Source organism: Heteronotia binoei, chromosome 1, assembly GCF_032191835.1.
Source record: "Heteronotia binoei isolate CCM8104 ecotype False Entrance Well chromosome 1, APGP_CSIRO_Hbin_v1, whole genome shotgun sequence".
Lineage (NCBI taxonomy): Eukaryota > Metazoa > Chordata > Lepidosauria > Squamata > Gekkonidae > Heteronotia > Heteronotia binoei.
Window position 1 is genome coordinate 93372242 of NC_083223.1, and position 17140 is coordinate 93389381.

A 17140-nucleotide genomic window follows, 5' to 3' on the forward strand; every position below is an offset into this window, starting at 1 on the left:
TGGAGGCTACATGATAGAGGAAACTCATACATTCCTTGCCCACGTCCCTTCGCTCCCAGGAAATTGTGGGATATAGTGCTGGACATGACGTTACCTTGGGTACATGACAGTCAGCCCCTAACCAGGCTCTGTTTCACAGGCTTTGGTGGCACGCTTTTAAAATCCTTGGGTAAGATATGAACTTGTGGTAATTGGGGCAACTATGGCAAACATTTCTACTGTTCTTTGCTTCCAAGTCTTCTTTGACTTTCTTAAGTGTCAATTTTTAAGAAACCGGTAAAAGCCATTGGGTTTATTTGGCAGTATTAGTGGTAATATAGTATCTAAGTGTCTGACTGACAGGGCCTAGGAGCGACTACATCAGAAAGGTACTTTTTTACTTTTTTCCTTGCAGAATTCTAGGCAAAGTCTGGCGCTGGAGTTGGCTGTCATGTCCAAGTCTATCAGCTTTTTTTGTTTGAAACAGCAAGGGTAAGATGAACTGCAGTGTAAGATGGGCTGTTTTGGATTGAATAGTCCAGTTATGATACCACTTCTTTTTTCTTTTCTTTTCTTTCCTTTTCCTGTTCTGTAATTGATGTTAAGTTGACATAAGCTCCATTTGTTGGAAGATGTGTTACCTTGCTGGACCAGTTCCTTGACTGAAGCAATATTATAAACTGTGGAATTAATCAGGAATAAAATAGTCCATCTTGCCTTCATTCCATTTTACCCAAGTTAAACAAAAAAAATTTAAAGGGGAATCCCCCTTGCTACTTGGCTAAAAATAGTACTTTATAATTATGACCCTGAAGATATATATTTTTCTTTTTTCTTAAAAAAGAAAGAAAGAAAATCTTGTTGCATATATGCCTTGCAACATTCTTCCATGCATTGTGGAAAAATTGTAATTTTTTTTTTTTGCCTCGCTGCTATTAGTTAATTGAATGAATCAATTTTACATTTTCAAGAATTTCATGCATGTCAACGTACATTTGTATTTTTGCAAATTAAGAAAAAAATGTTCTTAATATTGAAGCACAAAATGGGATTATGTGCTACCAGTGGTATGTTTAGTTGCTAAATTTACATTGTGATGTTTTACTGACCAGTATCTGGACCCCCCTCCATTTTTGATGCCATGAGCAGGCAACTCCAGCAATTCATTTCTAGTCTGTCTCAGTCTAGTTTAGACAAAAGAATAATTTGTATTTTGTTTCATTGCTGTTCTAATAAATGAAATGTATAGCTTGGTCACCCCTATTTACAGGGCTAAGCATAGAAATGGGATATGTCTTCTTTTTCCATTGGCTTTCTCCATATGGCTTCATTGTGGTGATTTTTAAAAGTTGCTTAAGAGTCTCAGGTTTGTGGTACCTCTCCCTGTATCCGATTTTTCTGATACAGTTTCCCAGTTCCTTTGTAAGCATAGCTTGGAGTTTATTTGTTTGTTTGTGGCAACAGCTTATTTGTTATGGGAGTCAAACCATTTTGTGAGCTGCTTTATCATAAATGCTTTGAAGATTATATAAGAGCTTCTGCAATTACTAAGAGGCTCAGAGTTGCTGCTTATTTTGTTGTTGTTGTTTTTGAGCAATGCTTCTTTTTAACAGCTCAGCATCTGCTCTTTGTAGTTTTGTTTTTCATGGTCCCTTTTAGTTAAAAATAGCATACATTAACCAGCTTGTAACCCGACATTGATTTGGGTCTCCATTGCTATATTTTGCATCTCATGAACTCAAGAGTTCCTGAAATCTCCCCCCCCCCTTTTAAGTACATTTTTAAGCATTCCATGTGAATTGTGTGTATGTAATACATAAGCATGTAACTTTAAAAAAAAATGCTTAATGATGCTATTCTCACCACTGTGTCAAAAAAAAAGCACTGGATTCTTACAATAAGATCATACTGTTTTATGCACCAGATTCATCTTTTCCCCCTGATTTTCGTTAGGTTCCGAGCTCATGCCCAAAGCCCTCTCCACCAGGATAGTGGGAGGCATTTGGTGGTTTTTCACACTTATCATCATTTCCTCGTACACTGCTAATCTAGCCGCCTTTCTGACAGTGGAGCGCATGGAATCCCCCATTGATTCGGCGGATGATTTGGCGAAGCAAACAAAGATAGAATATGGAGCAGTTGAAGATGGTGCAACGATGACTTTTTTCAAGGTAAGCCCTTATCATTTTGCTGAAGGCAGTAGATTAGTGGGAGTGAACATTAGTTTCATGCGCTGGCAGGTTTTCAAAGGCAATGTGTCTAGTTTATGCGTTAAAATTTTGAAAAGTCAAAAACAGTTATATTGAAGTATACTGTAGTCTTTTGGGAGTAAGTCTCACTTAACACATAACTTAGTTATGAATAGCATGCTCAGGATCAGTATATTCATCTTTGTTATCTTCCATGTCATGGGAAAAAAGAGAATGCTTTCTCTGTCCCTTCCTTAATTAACTTAAATTAAGTATTTTATTAATTCCTGATGGCAATTCAAGGGAAATAGTGTTTATATTTCAGTAGAATCAACCTTTACAATTGTATCTATTAGAAAATTAAGAAACCTTCATTCTAAGAGCTAGTCTGGCACCCATTTTTGGCACTTGATGTTTGAAGTTGTTGTAACACAATTCAATAGTATTGAAACATGTTATTTGTTACAGTGGCTATACAAAGAACTGATATCTCACAATGCTATTTTATGTGCAAATTAAGACCAAGTTACTTTTTGAATTCAGCACATATTGGTCAGGCCTCCTTAAAGGAGTTTAAGACTATAAAGAATAAATGGTTCCTACCTCCCACAAACCCCATTCCAGGATGTCTAATTATGCACAGATCCTAGAAGCATGGAGAAGGAAATAAGTTATTTTCTCTTCCATATTCATCATTGTTGTAAAACAAATGAAGTGGCCTTGAGTGTAAAATTTGTGGGCATAATTCCAGAAGGTAAATGCGAGGAATGCTCCAAATGTTACCTACATTTTCTTCCATTGAGAATTGCTACTCTTTTAATTTTTCTTCATGCTAGTAAATGTCAATGGGGATGTTAGCTCTTTGTTACTCTTTCTCCAGCTTGTCAGAGTCATCTTGGGACTGTGAAGTTCCTTGCTTATAACTGTCTCCCTGCCAACTATTACTCTTGATGCACAGATGAGCTGATACCTTTTTAGAATTTGTCCATGGAGAGCACTTTAATTTTAAAACAGGTTTTTGTTTTGTTTTAGATGGGGTGAGATGCTACTGATTTTCTAGATAAGTCAAATCTATTCTGTATGGTTCTAAAGAGAAGAAGAATGATACTAATTACTTTTGTGTGTATATGTAACTCACTATTATTCTGGCAGTTTGGCAAGGAGGAGTTAAGAATGTACCAGTCTCTCTGTTAAAAAAAAGTGTTGGCGTCATAAATTTGTTTGATATTTTGTGGATCGCCATTTGTATCTTGATATTTTAGCTGAAATGCTTTTTGTTCAAAGTAAGCATTAATATGTGTTCATGGTAAAAATCTGGTTTCCTCTAGGAAATTTAGCCAGGTTAATATTTAGTGGCTGCAAATACTGGAGAAACTATACCTTGTGGTACATGCTGTTACATTGCCTTTTGAAAGTTTTTATGAGAAGAAAAAGTTAAAGAAATTGTTAGAAGTAGCTAATCAGTTAGAGTTGCCTTAATGGCAGGGATATTTTGAAGATGTCACATAAAACAAAATTTGGAGAAAGTTTAAAGGGTGTAATTTTTCTTTAGAAAGAGCCAATATGATTAAAGTCTCAGGACATAAAGAGATGACACAGTGCATTTATTGAGTTACCAAAGAACACTACAGGGCTTTAATTTCATTTTTTGGTCTGGTAGAAGACTTTGATCTTGTATTCTTTCTGATTGTCAGATTGGACTGAAAAGCGTTTTGAGGCACTTTTTTCCCCTGAGCTGTATCTTCTAGCCCAATTGTTAGTAGCACTCTACTTCTCAAATTTCTTTTTTTTTTAAGACATTTTTTCTTCTTACAGTTTCTCTATCTTTCTTCCATCTGTTTGTTTCTTTATATTCCATCCTTACTTCTAGAGGACATTTTTATATAGGTCGTTTTCTTTGCTTTTCCTATCACTATGCCCTCTCTTGGTGACTTCCAGCATGTCACTGTACACAGTCTGCTCTGAATGGAAATGGCCTTCAGCATAACAGGTGCTGACTGAAGTCTTTGGAATGATTAACTCCCTCCCCTGCCAGTTGACTTGGAAAAACAGGCATCTGTACAAGTGTATCCTTTTAGTGCTGTGATATGACATGTTTCCACTCTTGTATGCTCTTGATTAACAAAGTCCTATAATTGTAACAGGAGAAATAATTTGGCCTGTACAGTAAAGAATCATGTGGGTGATAGTCTTCTAAAAAACTATAAGGAACTGTATTCTTTGAATTACTGCCTGCTGGCCACATTTTAAAGAGGAAAGAGCTGTGGAGCACTATGTACAACTCAGTAATTATCCATTATACATATTAATGAATAATGTGCAGTAATTTCCATTATTAGTTTCCTCAGAAATACTTCTTATAGAACGAGGGTGTGGAGGTTTGCTTATTTTTACCCCCCCCCCCCCTCATCTCAATTCATTACAGTATCATAGGATAAATACACAACTGAAAGGATACATATGCAGCCCTCCTGGACATCAAATCTTTGCCACCTGTATTTCCTTTCTAAATTTTATGTAGACCTGTGTTTTGATAGATCTCTGTTTGGTATACATTTCAAAGCTAAGCTACAAGCATTGATTGCAGTGCATGGCAGCCACTGTCAAGAGCTTTATTTAGCACTGGAAATGAAATAAGTATTTGCCAGTTGTTCAGTCCTATTGATTTTAGTGATATTGTACAAGTATGACAGTTTTGAATTTGATCTTGCTTCTGTGTCTCATTATAGCACGATAAAGTTACTAACTGCCAGAATTGAGCAAAAACACTAGCATTGTATTACAACAAGATATAAAGACTCCAGATGGTTTCTTAATATTAAATGAAACTATGAACTCCTAGTAATAGGTATTAGTGCCAACAACTGTGAGGCATGATAGTTGTTCCTGTGTTTGACAGTAATTCCCACAGTAAATTTTCTTTGCAAAAGCTAATCAAAGTCATCTTTGAAATGTTAGCCAAGATTTTGGAATATTTAGCATTTGTTCAAGAAGGGGATAAATCAGAAATAGAGACTACTTGAATTTACACACTGTTTGACAATTTGAAATAGGGATGGGAACAAACTGAAGAAATGGTGGTTCATGTTGGTTTGAAGTTTGTTCGATTGCACGAGCCACAAACTTACATGAACCACCACTTTCCAGAACCGATTCATTGTTTATTTGGTTGATTTGGTTGGAGGTGGTAGAGTAGTCCCCAGTGTAAGTTAGAGATGCCAAACTCATAGGAAGACTTCAGCAGGCTTTCCTGCCCACCACTTCTCCAAGTCTGGTGAAAATTGTGAAGTGAATAGTTTATTGTACATGGCCATTGGTCATTACACTATAAAAGCACATTATAAAAAACACAATATAGAATTTACATTCAAAATACCAAGCTTAAAAACCAAGTCTTCAGTTTAAAACTGTGTGGCGCTTCTAAAATTTCAAGCATACAACGTTTAAAATAGTTAAATAATATTAACTATGCTGAACTATAGAGCTCAATGTGATGTATTACTGGGAGCCACCTTGGATCTGTCTTTTCTAGCTGCAAGTGCGAAGAGTGCTACCCTATTTGAGACCAAAGGATTCATATCTGACAGTAGGAAAACCAGCTTTTCATTGTCAGGAAAGTTATGTATTTGGCATAAAATTCCATGAATCTGCTTCTTAGGTCTGAATATAAAGGGCAAACCATTATGTAGTGGTAGAGATTGGATTTGGGATATCCAAGTTATAGCTCTCCAAAGCAGGTGCTCCCAGCAAAACTCAGCTCCAGCTTCAAATTTGGTTCCTGAAACCACAGAAAGGAACATCTTCCCCAGGAGAGGTGTTTAAAAAATTGTCCCACTGTGTGAGGAAAAAAAAAGGAGTCCTGCAAAGCCTTCCCTAAATCAGCCATGCAGCAAGCAATTATTCTTCTGCTCTCATGACAACTAACTCTTCTCTGTTTGTGCTACAAAGTGAAAGCAGCTGAGTCAGAGTGTGGTATATGTGGGTATATAGCCTACTCCCATAGAGCAAAATGGGAACTCTATGGTTGGTTCCCAGAGCTTCCAATCAAACTATGGACAACTGCTTTGGGAGTTTCTAAGGCTTTCCACAAGTCCAACCCCAGCATTGCCTAGGAATTGATTGAATTGGTGCCAAGCTGTCTGGAGAATGAACAGAAAAAATGAACCACCTGAACTTCCATGGAAAGAATGTGGTTCGCCTTTTGGTTTGGGAATGACGTAACCAAATGAATCAGTTTGAGATGAACCACAAACCTGCCCAGTTCATGCTCAAACTGTGGTTCATTTTTTGGTTTGTGCCCATTCCTAGTTTGAACCCATTGGAGAACAGATGCATGGCTTTTGTCTTCCGGACAATATTTCAACCCAGAATATTTACAATTTAAAATCTCCATGTATTTTGTTGTTGTCTGAGCGTGTCTATGCAGGCAAGGATCAGGAGGAGAATGAGTAGGCTTCTTGACCTCCAGCTCAGGTTTTGCCAAAATGTAGACCTTGACAGTTGCTACCACCAGAGACATAAGCAGGAATTCCACTCCCTCCCACCATGGGGTGGGAGTGACATTCAGAGGATCATTGTCTTTTTAGATTTGTTTTTCATTCTCCCATCACACAATAGATCTGCTTTAAAAATTGTATTACAATACATCATGAAAGGGGGGAATAATTAAATAAATGAATGATAATCCACCTGTACTCGTGATTATTTACAAATTTAGCATTGCTGTGAAGCTTCTCCCCCTTAACTTAAGTTCTCCCTGATCTTCTTTCCTATCTTTACCATTGGATAGAACATTCAGCTTTCATTCCTAATTACAAGGTTCTGAATATGAGTAAGGGGGGGGGGGCAATCAGAATCTTAATTGTACTGTTTGTAGCATTAATCTGTTTGATGCTGATTGGCTGAGCATTGGTATGAAATGTTTTAAATGTTTCAAAAAGAAAATTTCATAAAGACAATTTCCTAAAGATTGGCTCCTTTATGAAACATACATTTATTGAAACATTCACTTACTATTTAAAGCACTCAAATCATTTAATGACTACAGGCCCCAGGATGCTTTGCAAGACAGCTGCCTGAAAAGAGGGTGTCTCAGGCTAGGAAAGGTCTGATAAGACTATTCAGTTGGGAGGGAGGACAAGAAGAGTATTATTGGCACAAAATTGTTTAGATTTACGAAGAGATGGGAAACTGATTTTATCAAGATTCTCTCACTGGACACTATCTGAAGTCCAGATGGCATCAAAGGGGTACTGAAAACACTTAGGTGCCTCTGTCATGTAGATGCTGAGGGATATGTCAAGATAAAGATTTATGGGCAAGATGTTTATATTAAAATGCTCTTTGATGGAACAAGGGTTCACACATTAGATGCTATAAAAGGGCTAGGTTTTTCCCTATCTCTCACTGCCATGTGAGAGTTTGGTGTAGGAGAGCCAGTTTGGTGTAGTGGTTAAGTGTGCGGACTCTTATCTGGGAGAACCAGGTTTGATTCCCCACTCTTCCACTTGCACCTGCTGAGATGGCCTTGGGTCAGCCATAGCTCTGGCAAAGGTTGTCCTTGAAAGGGCAGCTGCTGTGAGAGCCCTCTCCAGCCCCACCCACCTCACAGGGTGTCTGTTGTGGGGGAGAAAGGTAAAGGAGATTGTGAGCCGCTCTGAGACTCTTCGGAGTGAAGGGCGGGATATAAATCCAATATCATTATCATTATGTCAGAGAATTATTTTTCTTTCCTGTTACTGCATTTTGGTACATAAAGAAATAAAATATTATCAGATGTTTAAGGTACACTGAGTTTTGGTCTCATGAATTTAGCTGCTGGGAACATTATGTTATGAGAACTTGTGGTAAGAGTTGTGACTGGGTAAAACAGAAAGAGTGACCATAATAATAAAGGTATTAAGACATAGGGTGATTCCGCACTCATGTTGGTCTGGGGCAGGCTTCTGTTTTGGGGCGGAGCAAGCTGGCAATTTCGCACCAGTTGCTCCACGCCGGCATTTTGCACGGGGCAAACCCGTGATTTGCTCCGCCACAGTGTAAAACTGTTGTGCGGGGGTTTGCCCTGTGCAAAATGCCGGTGCAGAGCAATGGGGGCGAAATCGCCAGCTTGCTTTGCCCCCAAACGGAAGCCTGCCCCAGACCAACATGAGTGCGGAATCACCCATAATTCCCTAACAGCTGTGTGAAAAGGAAGGGAAAGAGAAAGCCATCAGTTTGGCTAAGCTCAGCAACTTGAGCTTACCCTTTGGGACATTAGTTGTTTTGTGGGTCATACTGAAGACTAGATCTTCTCAGAAGGCAGGGAAGTGAACAATAAGGAAGATGGTTTAAAGATGAGTGCATAACAGGAAATGAAACAGGACCCCTCCCTAGGGTGGCCATAATTTCTGCAGGCCAGCCAGGGACACCTTGAGGGGGAAAGGAATGTGTGTGTGTGCGCGCGCCGCCGGAAACAGGAAGTGACGGCACTTTTGGTGATGGCACTTCCGGTGATGTCATGCCACCACCGGAAACAGGAAGTGACATCACTTCCTGTGACATCATTTCCCCGCACCACCTGCCGGAAACAGGAAGTGACATCACTTCCTGTGACATCATTTCCCCCGCACCACCTGCCGGAAACAGGAAGTGACATCACTTCCTGTGACATCATTTCCCCCACGCCACCTGTCGGAAGCAGGAAGAGACATCACTTCCTGTGACATCATTTCCCCCAAATGTCACTGCCGGAAACAGGAAGTGACTTCACAGCACTTCCTGTGACATCCCCAAAAATCCCCCAAATATCACCGCCGGGAACACCAAGATTATTTATAGAGAGGGAAAGGGGGAAATAAAGTTAAATAAAACTCTTTTTTTACTTTTTTCAAAGTGAGAAGACTAGAGAGAATGGGTTCCACGCTGAGAAGCCAGTCAGATTCCAGTGAGACTGTGCTGCATAATGCAGCCTATTTATTTTGTCCTGTTGGCTCTGTTGGCTCTATCTGCGCCACCTTCATCACTTTCGGGGTGTGGATCCCCCAGTGGGGTGGTCTCACGACTCCCTCCGCCGGCTGTTTCTGATAGCCCTGCGCCCCCTCTTTCATTTGATATGTGTCCCGTGCGGGTGCCACCCTCCCGCCGGGAGATGCCGCGAAATGAGCCCCCTTGAGGCTTATGGCGGCAGGGCTCAGGGGAAGCGTGCTAGACTGCTGTTCTTTTGAGGGATTATAGAGTGTTTCGAGCCCGTCCCTGTGGCATCGGTCCCATCGTTGTGGGACCCAGGGGGCCGGCGCAGCGGCACGCTGAAGCAGCCTGTCACTAATAACACAGGTCGAGATGCAGGACAGGAACCCGGAAGTGACCGACAGGCTGCTAACAAACTTAAACTCTTCCTCCCTATACCATCGTCTCATCCACACATTGAGACTTCTAATTTGTGCCTGTCTCTCCAGCCCTGCACGTGGAACAGGTAGCACTTCTGAGAAGGCTACCTTGGAGATCCTGGCCTTAAGTCTCCTGCCTAGCAGCCTAAATTTTTCCTCCAGGACCTCACGACTGCATTTCTCCACATCGTTGGTGCCAACATGCACCACAACCACTGACTCCTCCCCAGCACTGTCTATCAGCCTATCTACTACACGCGTAATGTCTGCTATCTTTGCAGGCAAGACACCATACGGTCACCCAGCTGTCTACTTGCCTAAGGATCACCAACTACTAAGACCCCCCCTCTCTCCCTGCCCAGGGATGGTTCCTTGGCGTGAAAGGATACCAGCTCACCAACTGAAGAAAAGGTTCCTTCTGAGGGCACATTCCCCTTATCCTCAGCATGGTGCCCTGTTCCCTCTTGACCCTCATGCTCCCTGGCAGCAACGGGGCTGCCACGTTCAGAGTGGGGCTCATCTAATACGTCCCCGAGAGTCTTCTCCAAGGGCCTAACTGTCTCTGCTTCTCCAGGTCAGTCACCTTGGCCTCAAGGGTACGAACTTGTTCCCTGAAGACCAGGAGCTCCTTGCATCAAGAACACACCCAAGACTTCTGTCCTGTGGGCAAATAGTCATACAAGTCATACATGTGACACTCAGTGCAAAGCACAGGAAAGCCCCCACCCCCTTGCTGGCATTCTACCTTCATGATAGCTTTTTTAAAATATACAGTCCCCTTTTGAATCCTGTTTGTTTATGTGGCTCCCCTTCTGGAGGGTCAATTTACCTTATTGGGAACACAAGGAAATTAGGGATCTGGGTTCCTGGTCCTTACAGAGCCCCCAGGCTAAGAGCCACAGGCCAAGAGCCCTTAAGCTCTCGCCCTTCGGCTCGCGCCTCTGGCAAGGTGCAGCTTAATAATGCAAAGAGGGTGGGGAACACAGCCACTTTTAATCAATCAGCAACAATCACCTTCAATCACCTTCACCTTCAGCCCACTCAAACTAAACAGACAGCAGTTCCCCAGCAACCACAAACTCAGAATTTTCAGCAGACACACAAATTCAGAGATTCTCAGCAACTTCCCCAGCTGCTTAGAAAGCCAAACCTCACCCTTGTATCACTTATTCTCTGCTTTCTCTCAGAGCTTCTCTGCTCTCTCTCAGAGCTCTCTGAAATGTGGGTTGGAAGAAGTTTCTACTAACTTCTGTAGAAAGTCACATGTGGGAACTAATATTTGTTGAAGTCTGATCCCAGCATCTGGTGAACAGATTCCTCCTGGAATAAATAATTTATATCCCCACTGTAAGAATATGTAACTTTGCCTGCAATTCCCTCTTACAGGGGTGGCCAACGGTAGCTCTCCAGATGTTTTTTGGCTACAACTCCCATCAGCCCCAGCCAGCATGGCCAATGGCTGGGGCTGATGGGAGTTGTAGGCAAAAAACATCTGGAGAGCTACTGCTAGCCACCCCTGCCCTATTACATTTTAGTGTGTTGCCTGTTAGTGGGTTGGAAGTAGTTTCTACTACCTTCTATAGAAAGTCACATGTGGGCCATGTGGGAACTAATATTTGTTGAAGTCTGATCCCAGAATCTGGTGAACAGATTCCTCCTGGAATAAATAATTTATATCCCCACTCTAAGAAGCAATCCTAAACAATCTACTCAGAAGTAAGTCCAGTTTTATTCTGTGGTTCTTACTCCTAGGAAGGTATTTTTAGGATTGCAGCCTAAGTATGATATTCAATAAACATAGAAAGGCAGATGGAACCTGTCCTACCTTGCTGCACCACCTTGCCTGCCTCACCGTGGATGGGGAGCAGTGGTGCAGATGCAGGTGGTGGGGTGGCCTGGGACAACAGAAATCCCAGCACTGGCCCTGCCTAGATCAGAACAAAAACAACTGCAAATAGGCTGTGGGTGGCACTAAGAGTGAAGGGGTGAGAGGCTTGAGAAAACACCAGCATCTATGAGCAAATCAAACTCTTGGAATAAAGCTTCCCCCACCACTCCAAGCATTGTCTAATGAGACTTGAAACTATCTGCAAATTCTAAATCAAATCTCGGGTGTTCCTCCATTGGTATTCAACACATATTGTTACAGTAAGTTACAGGAGGCATACCTCAATATGAGGGAACTGCAACTGTACTGTTTCCACTCAAGTTCTCCACATATTTAGAATGCAGTCTGTGTGTGTACAAGTGCATGCTTAACTTAAATGGTATATGTGGAGACTGAGAGTAGGTCAGTGTCAGGGATTCTATTTCTGTCATGCACGCATTCAGTAAACATGAAGGTGTCATCTGAAAAGGGCTAGTGAAGTTGATATCCAGGCAATATTCAGAAGTGTAATTGATGTGTGTCATAACATTCTGTCTTTTATTGTAAACTTTACAAAATAGCAGTCAAGTTTTTCAGATAGGAATACTACCAAATTCTTCTCCAATCACAGTTTAGGACAGACATTCAGATTCTGGTTGTGTTAGATCAGCTTTCAGTGAGACCCAGGATGCCAGACCAAGGATCTACTGATTCTCAATAAGTTCTGAGTCCTGAATGATAAATATAGAGGCCAGTGTAGACCAGGGACATTATATTGCCTAAAGCATGGTCCAGCATGAAAGACAGGGGCCTACAGACATATTCTCTGGCTGATCCAAAGGCCTGACAAGGACTTGATTGACCTAGGATAATGTTATGATCAGTTATGCCAACATGGTCACTGGGAATGTATGTTTGGGGAAGGTATTTGTGAATTTCCTGCATTGTGCATGGGGTTGGACTAGATGACACTGGAGGTCCCTTCCAACTCTATGATTCTGTGAGGACTGTACTCTTCTCTATGTATTTTTTAATGTTTTATTTCTATGATTTAATGTGGGGGTTGTATGTACATCTGCTGTGGTTCAAAATGCAGTCCTCTCAGCCTACAGGCATATTCTCTGGCTGATCCAAAGGCCTGACAAGGACTTGATTGACCTAGGATAATGTTATGATCAGTTATGCCAACATGGTCACTGGGGGGGGGGGGGGCAGAGGCAGCCCATCCACTAGGCAGCCTTAGGGGAGGGCATCAGATTGAGCCCTCCCCTGCCTCCAGGGCAACTGATATCACGCAGGAGCAGAGGCCCCTGGGAGCCTGGAAGAGGCCATGCTACCTGCCACACTGCCCACCCCCTTCCACCGACCCCGCAGGCAAAGCTGGAGGGCAGGGCCAGCATGGCAAAGCACAGAAAGGCTGTGTGCCACTTGGCTGCCATCACTCTGCTTCCACTTCCAGAAGCAGAGCAATGGTAAGTGGAGGTGCACAGCTTCTCTGTGCTTTGGCATGTGCACCCCCCCCTCCCGTCCCTCTGGCTTTGCCCACAGGGACAGCTATGGCAACGGGGGCAGAGGCACTTACGGCTACCCTGGGGTGCTGGATAGGTGACTGAAGTGTACTACAAATGGATGATAGCTGTAACCTAGGGGAAGTAGTTGTCCAGTTTGTTCTGAGAGAAAGGAGAGAAGCAAGAGAGAGTTAGAGAGCTAGAGAGACAGAGTCACTAATAAGCAGCCTGTCACTAATAACACAGGTCGAGATGCAGGACAGGAACCCGGAAGTGACCGACAAGCTGCTTCAGCGTGCCGCTGCGCCGGCCCCCTGTGCCCCACAACGATGGGACCTGCTTAGGCTTCTGAGACCTGATCAGATTGGGCTTACCGGGGGTATTCCAGTCAGGGTGATTATTCTTTCTCTTTTTAACAGTCTTTTTTTATTTTGCTTTTGGTTCTAAGATTTGGTCCAATACGCTTGACAAAATGCCCCCCCCCCCCCACTTGTGTAACAGCAATTAATATTTGATTGGTTCTTTCATGTTGTTGTCTTGATTGCCTTTCTGGTCGGTGTAATTTTTTACTCAGTTTCAGCCATTTTAGATCCTGTCTAAGTTTTGTTTCACTCTTTTATGCTATTAAAGGTTTTGCATGTTTGAATGTCTTCCCCTCCCCCCCCCCCAAAAAAATTAACTGTCAGACTTTTAACTGCCAAATATTTGCTATGTCTTGGCTATAAGAACAGTAAACGTTACTCCTTTTAAGGGGAAGGGACACAAAAACAATAAACCTTGCTAGTTTTTCTCTGCCATACTTAATATCTCTAATTTAATTGGTTTTCAGTCCTCCTCCCACTCCAGACTTAATAATGTCTCTGAAGTTGTGGTTGGGAATGGCATTTTAAATAAATTGATTATTTAACCTAATTGATTATTTAGCTACTAAATTGAATGGGGACATGAATTTTGCCAATTAATTAGAGGGTGGGGGGGAGAGGGTTTTTATTTTTTAGTTGGCTTGGATAAATTGTTAGTAGAAAGTATGTGTTTTTAGTTAGGTCTTTAAGAATATTAGTAGATAGTGTATTAAACTGAGTGAGTGGGTGAGAAGAGCAGAATACGTGACTGCGTGATCTGAGATTGGTGACCTGAGACTCTGTATAGATCTTTGGTAAATGATGTCGAGTCAAGGGATTCCAGTGCTCCTTGGGCGGGGAAAGTATAGCAGTGGGAGCAGGCAAAATTGGAACAGAAGGAGATTGAGACACAACAGGGCTCGTTCCCCTTCCAGCCTGTGTCCCATCCCAAAGATAGCAGGTAGAAGGGCCAAGTGGAAACACTCGCCTCCGTCTCTGATATTGTGCAACGCCAGGTCCATAAATAATAAAACCTCAGTCCTGCAGGATTTTTTTATCAGACAGGACATGGACCTGGCTTGCATGACGGAGACCTGGGTGTGAGATGGGGAGACAGTGGCTCTCTCCCAAGTAGCCCCTCCTGGGTTCTCCATTCTTCATCAGGTTCTAGCAGGCGGGGGGAGGGGTGGCTATTTTCATATAGGAGGATTGCTCCCTCCGCCAAAGATCGTAGGCATAGAATGTGCTGGCCTGGTGTGGGATGTAGGGGAGAGTTTAGCAATCTGGCTGGTGTATCGTCCGCCTAATGCACCAGCCAGTGCTCCACCTGATGGAGGCTGTAGCAGGCTGGGCATTGGAGCACCCTCGGCTTATAGTCTTGGATGACTTCAATGTCCATACCGAGGACGCAGCTTCCACTCGGTTGACGGACCTAGGCTGGGCATACATTAGACCTGATCTTTGCAGCGGGAGTTGGAGTGGATCAGCTTTCTGCAAAGGTGGTGCCATGGTCTGACCACTATGCCCTGAGGGCTCGTGTGAATACGCCACCTCTACCCCATCTAGGCGGGGAACAAGTTTTAGCTCGCCCACATAGCCAGATGGATCCTTTGCTGCTTCAAATGGCTATGTGGGATCCCTGGCTCTCTGGCGACTCGTTGGATGAACTGGTGGAGAACTGGAATAGCTAGCTATCTACGGCCATCGATGAGATCACTCCCCAACGTCCTCTTCATCCTCGTTCATGATCCGCTCCATGGTATACCCTGGAGCTGCGATCAATGAAACAGTGATTAAGACGACTAGAGAGACAATGGTGACATACTCGTGACGAAGCTATGAGAACATCCTATAGGTCATTTATGCGGACCTATGAGATGGCAGTCCAGTCCACAAAGAAGAATTACTTTGCATCCCGGATTGCATCTGCGACCTCGCGCCCAGCACAATTGTTTAGTTTACCACATGATAAAACAAAATATTAGAGAATTGTGAGGCTTTTGCGAGTTTTTTTCGCAGATAAAGTCTCATCGCTCTGACACGACCTTCCCGCTATACTTGATACAGTGAAAGAACTTGGGGCACCGAGCATGTCTTCTGGTCCAGTTCTGAATTCCTTCAGTCCACTCAGCCTGGAGGAAGTCGACAGGATCCTTTTAGCTGTACGCCCTACGACTTGTAGGTTGGATCTGTGCCCGTCCTGGCTTATAAAAGCTAGCCAGGCGATGCTATGTGAACCAATGCAAGGTATCATCAATAGATCCCTGATAGAAGGGATATTTCCCACACCCTTTAAAGAGGCTGTGGTCCGTCCCCTCTTGAAAAAACCATCTTCAGATCTGGCTGTATTGGCGAACTATTGGCCGGTATCAAAACTTCCCTTTTGGGGTAAGGTTATAGAGCGGGCGGTGGCAATTCAGCTACAGGGATTCTTGGAGGACACTTCCGCACTGGATCCATTCCAGTCCGGCTTTCAACTAGGTCACGGGACGGAGATGGTTCTGGTCGCTCTCATGGATAACCTCCTGCGACATCTGGATCGGAGGTGGCTCAGCAGTGCTGCTATTATTGGACCTGTCAGCCGCTTTTGATATGGTTGATCATCAGCTACTGATTGGCCGCCTTGCCGACATGGGGATTCAGGGGTCTGCCTTACAGTGGTTGACCTCCTTTCTCCAAGATTGGGGACAAAGGGTGGTGATAGGGGAGGAGTCATCCCAGAGGCACTCACTCACATGTGGTGTGCCTCAGGATGCGGTTCTGTCCCCAATGTTATTTAACATCTATATGCGCCCCCTTGCCCAGATTGTCAGGAGGTATGGACTGGGTTGTCACCAATACGCAGACGACACCCAGCTCTATCTATTGATGGGTGGCCAGTCCGATTGTACCCCGGAAAATCTGGACCTGGCTCTTCAAGCCGTAGCATCCTGGCTCAGGCTGAGTCGGCTGAAATTTAATCCGATGAAGACGGAGGTTCTCTATCTGAGCTGGGGTGGTCCAAGGGGAGGGGTCCAGCTGCCGGCTCTAGATGGGGTGCCATTGATACCGGCCCTTAAGGTCAAGAGCTTGGGCGTGCTCCTTGAGTCCTCCCTTACAATGGAGGCCCAGGTAGCAGCCACTCTTAGATTCGCCTTTTTTCATCTTTGGCGGGTGCGGCAGCTGGCTCCTTTTCTGGAGCACAATGACTTAGCAATGGTGATCCATGCTACGGTCACCTCAAGAATAGATCATTGTAATGCTCTCTACGTGGGGCTACCCTGACTCGGAAACTACAGTTAGTGCAGAACGCTGCAGCACGGCTGTTAATGAGGATCCCTCGATGGGAGCACATTCAGCCAGTGCTGAAAGAACTGCACTGGCTACCTATTGTGTTCCGAATCCATTCCAAGGTGTTGGTATTGACCTTTAAAGCCCTTTATGGTCAGGGACCTGTTTATCTGCGGGACCACCTTTCCCCATATATCCCCCAGAGAGCACTGCGTTCAGGGACAAAAAAATCTGCTGTCCACCACTGGACCAAAGGAGGCCAGGTTGCATTTGACATGAGCCAGGGCTTTCTCGGTGGCAGCACCAGAGTTATGGAATGCTCTCCCGGAGGCCATAAGGGCCCTGCGGGACCTTCCTACATTCCGCAGGGCCTGTAAGACCGAATTGTTTTGGCAGGCCTTCGATGCTTAAACTGAGAGAGAGCTGCCACCTGACATCAGCTAGAGTTCCCGGTGACCAACCGTTTGAAAAGCAGAACCGCCAACATAGTAATGGTACAGCACCGTGGAATAGTTTTTAAATTTTAATTGTATTAATGTTTTATAGATTTTATTGACTTATTGTTTTAAATCGTGTAAACGACTGTTGTAAGCCGCCCTGAGTCTGCTTGCGGAGAGGG

The 17140-nt window shown here is 43.5% G+C and overlaps 1 protein-coding gene across 3 annotated transcripts in view; it reads left to right on the forward strand.

Moving 5' to 3' along the window:
• The window catches only part of GRIK2 (glutamate ionotropic receptor kainate type subunit 2), an 896645-nt gene that overhangs the window by 653569 nt on the left and 225936 nt on the right, over positions 1–17140 (forward strand). For all 3 annotated transcript variants that reach the window (XM_060237503.1, XM_060237506.1, XM_060237504.1), the window contains exon 14: positions 1933–2150. In XM_060237503.1, coding sequence (XP_060093486.1) covers positions 1933–2150 — 218 coding nt within the window. The remainder of the gene's footprint in view (positions 1–1932; positions 2151–17140) is intronic.